General features: G+C 40.1%; 1 protein-coding gene across 5 annotated transcripts in view; it reads right to left on the bottom strand.

Annotated features, from left to right (window-relative positions):
* Positions 1–4,530: 4,530 nt before the first annotated feature.
* Positions 4,531–6,000, bottom strand: part of bin2b (bridging integrator 2b) — a 29,778-nt gene continuing 28,308 nt past the window's right edge. For all 5 annotated transcript variants that reach the window (XM_008410217.2, XM_008410218.2, XM_008410215.2 and 2 more), the window contains one exon: positions 4,531–4,901. In XM_008410217.2, coding sequence (XP_008408439.1) covers positions 4,788–4,901 — 114 coding nt within the window. In that variant the 3' untranslated portion in view covers positions 4,531–4,787. The remainder of the gene's footprint in view (positions 4,902–6,000) is intronic.

Genomic DNA, 6,000 nt, shown 5'->3' with positions numbered 1-6,000 from the left:
ACACACACACACACACACACACACACACGCATACACACACACGCACGCACACACACACACAGAGGACATGTCTGCGTTAAGTCAGAAAAAGGGGCGATAAGGGATACACACTTCGTATGAGTCAGGCTGCTGTTGGTTCTGCATAATGGAGGACTCTTCCCTGCACACTTACAAACATACACAGGGCCACCCAAACACGCAGAAAGCCACATGATTGTCACAATTAAAATAGCGACGTGGTTGCTAATGTGGGAGTTTTGGGGGTGGGGGGGATTCTGCTGAGTACTTTCTAAAGTCATCGTGTGGGTATTTAAAAAAAACCTGAAATTGCTCATGTGTGGACCCATGACAACAGGCTAGGGGTCTGTGAACTGCATTTCTGGGGCCCAATGTGGCTCTTAATTACTTAATTAGCCAAAAACGTGGGAAGAAGGAGAGAGCGCATGTTTAAACTAAAGCGAACGGGGAAGCCTGCACTCGTTCTTCTATCTGTAATGATCTAATCTAGCTTGTTCTACACAAGGAAGGTTTTTTTTCTAATACTCACAGCATGAGAAACAGTTTTACTTTTCTAGGAATAAAAATAATTGTAGTTTTCAAAGCTCACAACAAAACAAAAGCTGTGTACAATACAATCCAGCAAACGAGTATTTACTCCTTTAAAAAAGAAAGACTGAAAATCTAACTACTTTTCAGATTATTGAATTAGTTTGCTAATTTATCTTTCTTTCAACAGGTCGTATTGGTTTTGGGATTCTACACAATTTTAACTTAAGAGGAAATACTGCAGAAATATTCCTTCTATCCATCCATCCATTTTCTTACACCCTTGTCCCTCAGTGGGGTCGGGAGGGCTGCTGGTGCCCATCTCCAGCTAACGTTCCGGGCGAGAGGCGGGGTTCACCCTGGACAGGTCGCCAGTCTGTCGCAGAGAAATATTCCTTTAGATTGAAAATATTCTTAAAACTCTACATTAATCTGTTGCTTTATTTAGAAAAGAAAATAATGTGTGACCATTTCAGATCAGATGTATTTAATTCTAGTTCCTGATTTTTAAATTTCCTTTGCACATTTTTGACATTTTAGTGTTTTGGAGCATCAAACCAATTTAAATATTTGTCAAAGACAACACAAAATATAGTTTCCAGATTGTTTTTAGATGAAGGTGAAAAGGGTGAACCAGCTAGTTAGCCTTCCTCCACTTTAAAAATGTATTTAATATTATAAACAACATGCCAACATCTGTCTACATCTGTCTAGAGGATTGTTGCTGAAAACTCCACCAAAACTCACCTCTAAAAGATCTGAACCAGCCTTTCATGTATAAGAAACTACCAGTAATGCACTAAATCTGTTAGAACCAGTCACATTGTGGTATTTTGTAGCACAATCAAGTAACTATGTTAACATCAGTTGCTATAAAAATGCTTCATATATCAAATATGACTTAAATGAAATGTAACTTCATATTTTAATGTCTTGAAATTAGGCCTTTCTCTCTCTAAGAAATGCCTGCTCTTATTGAAACTCCGCCTTCAGGAAGTCATCACAACATGGCTCCTCTATTAATCCTTTAACAACATTTTTACCTGCATTGGACTGAGAAATAGCTGGTTTAATGAGCTCAGATGATGCACAGTTCCAACAGGTGTTTGCTAATTGCTGCTGGCTAGTCTGAAGGAGCTGAGTAGAGAGGACTCCTCTGTAATGTGGAAACTTGGAAGCTTGGGAATTGCAGCTCCCAGGAGGAGCAAGGGTCAACCAGATATTTTGCACATTTGCATGGTTGCCGAGGTAAATTAAAGGATTTCTCAAACATGCATAAAAAAATCAAGGCAACACTTCAGGTATGTTTTAATACCTTTAATAATAAAATAATATGATGTAACGCTCAAAAAAGTCAGTTTTATATAATACTGCCCCTTTAAATCTGTAAACACTAGCAGAACCAGTCAGCAGTCATGTTAGCTTTAGCGTCAGTTCTTCAGGTAGAAGATTAACTGTGTTAGCTCCCAGAAGCAGTGGCGCAACTACACATTATTCAGGTGAATGCGAAAACATAGATCGCCCCCCTCCCCCCGCTACATTTACCTCGTTATGTGCGCGAGGTGAAGGAGCGTAAGGCGCGCTGAAGTGTATGGGAAAACATCATTGGCGCGCCGTCCCCTCCAGACGGGGTTTTAGCGCCCCCTCTGGTGCTGCGCCCCTATGCGTTGCACACCCTGCATACCCACTTTTTGCGCCACTGCCCAGAAGCACTGAGCTGCACACACGTCCATTCCTGCTAATGTTGTTTTTCTAACTGCGACCTCTGACCTCGCCCTGACCGGTCGTGTCTGCCCACAGTGTGGAGGAATATCATTACAGGAAGAAACACATATTAAACATTTCCTCTGTTCATTTCCACAGAGAGCAACTTGTTCTCCTGCGGCCTCTCATGTGAGGCACTTTGTAACGCTGCTGCCAGAGGCTTATTCAAGAGATGTTTAATCGATGTGAAATGGAAGATTAAATCACTTTTTATATCACCTCAGGGTGTTTACACAGAGTGAACTCTAAAAAGGTGAAGAATGCGACCGTGCAGGGGTTGAGACTCTATAGCTGATAGGGGAGCTTTTTCTGTGTTTATCCACCGTGTGCCTCTTCACGTCAACGCTGCGTAGTGATGGAGCTGCGTAGTGATGGAGCTGCGTCATGGCAGCATGGAGCCCCGAGTGACCTCAGAGGAGCCCGAAGGAAAACTCACACTGCAAACAAGCAGAGCAGCGCAGCGCAAAGTCAGCAGGGAGGAAGCAAACCTCTGACATGTCCTCACCCAGTTAGGGCCCCGCTCTGAAAAAAATACAGGACAAGTAACAATAAATTAGATTCATACTGGAGCAAAGCCCAGAGTGCTCCACTGAGAATATCTCCTTTTAACATTAATCTCTTCATGGCTGTCCATGTCTATGAAGTATGCATAAGCCCCCTGATAAAACAAACAAACAAAACAAATGGATCACCAGCTGTTAGGATCAGAAGTGTCCAAACTTTTTGCCACATGGTCCAAAATTGTGACATTGAAAGAACTTGGCGGGAAGGAAGCATAATCCTTTTTATTTTCACAAGAGAATTTAAAAAAATAAACATTAATCTGCTCAATAATAGACTAACCACGCAGGATCTTATTCAAGCAAAGAATTTTTGCAGAAATGGGATCTGTAAACCATCAGAGATCTAAAACATAAAAAGGTTTTTCACCATCGGGTTGTTTTACCGCAGGGTTTATGCAGGTTTCACCAACTCAAATCTAAGACTTTTTAAGGCCAATACTCATGGAATTTAAGACCTACATGTCCAAAGAAATATAACTTCATCCAGATAACTGCCAATAAACTTTAACTCACACAAGGTAGACAACACAACAGCTAGTTAGCTAGAACCAGTGAGTCACAGAGCGCAAAAAAGAGGTCTGCGTGACTCAACCTGGTGCCTGACGAGAAAGCAAAAATACATAGAATATACTATAAATAAAATAATCCTGTCAAAAAAAATTTTAAGACCTGTGATCAACATATTCAAGGCCAACTTGCTTTTTGAAATGAATTAAAGTCATTTTAAGGCCTTAATTTGATGCATAAATGTAAGACTTCTTAGGGATCAGCAGACATTCTGTCAAGATAAATGTAACCGTTTTTAATGTGGACCTCTCACCTCTCCCTGAATATCCACCTTTCTTCACCCTTCATTATGATAGTTATGGGTTTATAATTCTGTTTTTTTTTTTTCCATGTGAATTCCCAATACAACTGCAGGCCTACAGCGTCCGTCTCTGAAAATAAATGGTAAAAATAAAGTGTCCATCTGAATCAACTTTGCTCCATCCAGGATGGTGGCCAGGGGCCAAACAAAATACTTCAGGGGACCATAGATGGCCCCTGGGCTGCACTCCGAGCATCCCAGGTTTAGCTCAACTGAACAAGTTGGCTTTGTTTCAAAATTCTATGGCTTGTAAATGTTCAGTTCACTTTTTCAAACTTGGTCTTTTTTTTTCTAGCCAGAGTAAAACCATCTTATTTACAAATGCGTCCTGGGCTGAATGGTTTGTTTTCTCTTCAGGCTACCGCCTAAATCTTTAATATTCTTTATTGAAAATTTATGTAATAAAACAATCAGAAAAACAAAACCGTCATAAGAAAAATGAAACATGGTTTTCTTTACAAAGACAAATATGACATGCAGGCAAAGCACTCACCCAGGTGGATGTTTTACTTTTTTTATGGCTTTCAACAAAATTTGGCTTTTTTTGTAGAATAAATTTTTAGCTTAATCTTTGTTCAGTTTTATAGTTCAGCTGTCTTTCCCCCCCGTGTTTCCAGAGTTTTGGAATATTTTCACATCCTTGGCAAATGCTGATGAGCTGCAGGTGTCTTTGCGTTTACAGTGCACATAATTTCAGTTAGTCTGTAAAAATCCACCATTTATATAGCGGCACATAAATCCATTGGTGTATTAACCCAGGTCTTACTTAAAAAAAAAAAAAAAACCTTCCCCCATCATTTAGAACTTTATTGATGTTTTTGTAAAATATTGAAAAAACACCTTTCAAAGATTGTTTCACAGTGGCTTGTAGAAATCTTTTAAAAACATAAAGAGGTGAAAATACTGAAACATTTCCAAACAACACTTATGTAATGTTCATCAGCTTGGTCCCGTTTGTTCCACAGGTTGCATCATCATCATCATCATCATCATCATGTGTGACCCAGTATCAGCTCAGAGGAAGGAGAAACGTCAGAGCGGCGGCATCAGTCCGCCTGCAGCGGCCCGACCAGGCTTCCTGAGAAGATTCCAGAGTGGTGGTCCAGATCCTGGTGCTGCTTCCAGCTCTCCTCCCTGATCCCCATCAGCAGGCCGTCCAGCTGCCAGACACAGACGGATGGAAAACACAGCTTAGATCACACACCCACTGTGCATACAGTACACACTCACAACCACTTCTATGACCATCATGATAAATTATGCTGGTCCCAGAAGTTATTGTGATAATCGATAAACTTTGAGATCATATTCAAGTAAAATAATGGGAATGGTATTATAATGCAAGAGCATATTCTCAAAGATCAATAAACTTTAAATTCTAAATGAACATTTAACTTTGGAACTGGAAGACATTTTTTGAAAATCCAAAAGAAATAAAAACAACAAAAATGGCAAAATGAGTTATACAATCTCTAAACAAAATTATCTTTCAATAAAAGGGCTAGCCTAGTTCAGACCAAAGAACCAGACTGAAGACTTTTGCCATCCAGTTTTTGTTATAAAGAGAGAAAAGAAAAAACTAAATATAACGAGATGAAGGCGGGAATGTTTTTAAAACCGTTCCTGCCTTCCTTTATCTCGAGTTTATTTTTGTTTCTCATTTCAGCAGCAAGGCAGTTCAAAGTGACTTACATCATGAAAACATCATGCAGTATCCTACAAGTAATTATTAATCAAAAGCAGATTCCAGATTTGTGGTGCATAGAAGCTGAATGCTGCTTCTCATTTGGTTCTGGAGATGCAGAGCAGAAAGAGAGCAACGTAGAAGAAGTGGGACAATGTGAGGCCTGAAGAGTCACCAGGAGTACAGGGACATCCACCATAAAGTGAAGGTAGAGGAAGCTCAGGCCAAACAAACACAGACTCTGATAACAGGATGGACAGTAAGGAGGAGAGGATGATTTATATAGGTTGGCAAGGCTCTTGCCTGGAGACAGGAAGGATGACCAACAGGTGAAGGGGATTAAGAATCAAGATGAAATTGTTGACACATTCAAAAAGTGTTAAAGGAAGATGGATGGAGTACTTTAAAAAGTTGATAAATGAAGAAAATGAACAAAAAGGAGAAGCAGCAGCTACTGTGGATCAGGAAGTGAAGATTGGTAAGGATGAAGCAGGAAAAACATGGAAAAAGATGAAGAGTAGAAAGGCAGATATACCTGTGGAGGAGTGGAAGAGTCCAGGAGAGACAGCAGTGAG

Source organism: Poecilia reticulata, linkage group LG5 (genome assembly GCF_000633615.1).
Source record: "Poecilia reticulata strain Guanapo linkage group LG5, Guppy_female_1.0+MT, whole genome shotgun sequence".
In the NCBI taxonomy this organism is placed as follows: Eukaryota; Metazoa; Chordata; class Actinopteri; order Cyprinodontiformes; family Poeciliidae; genus Poecilia; species Poecilia reticulata.
The sequence above is the reverse complement of the archived record's forward strand: the minus strand, read 5'-3'. Positions and strand labels throughout refer to the sequence as shown.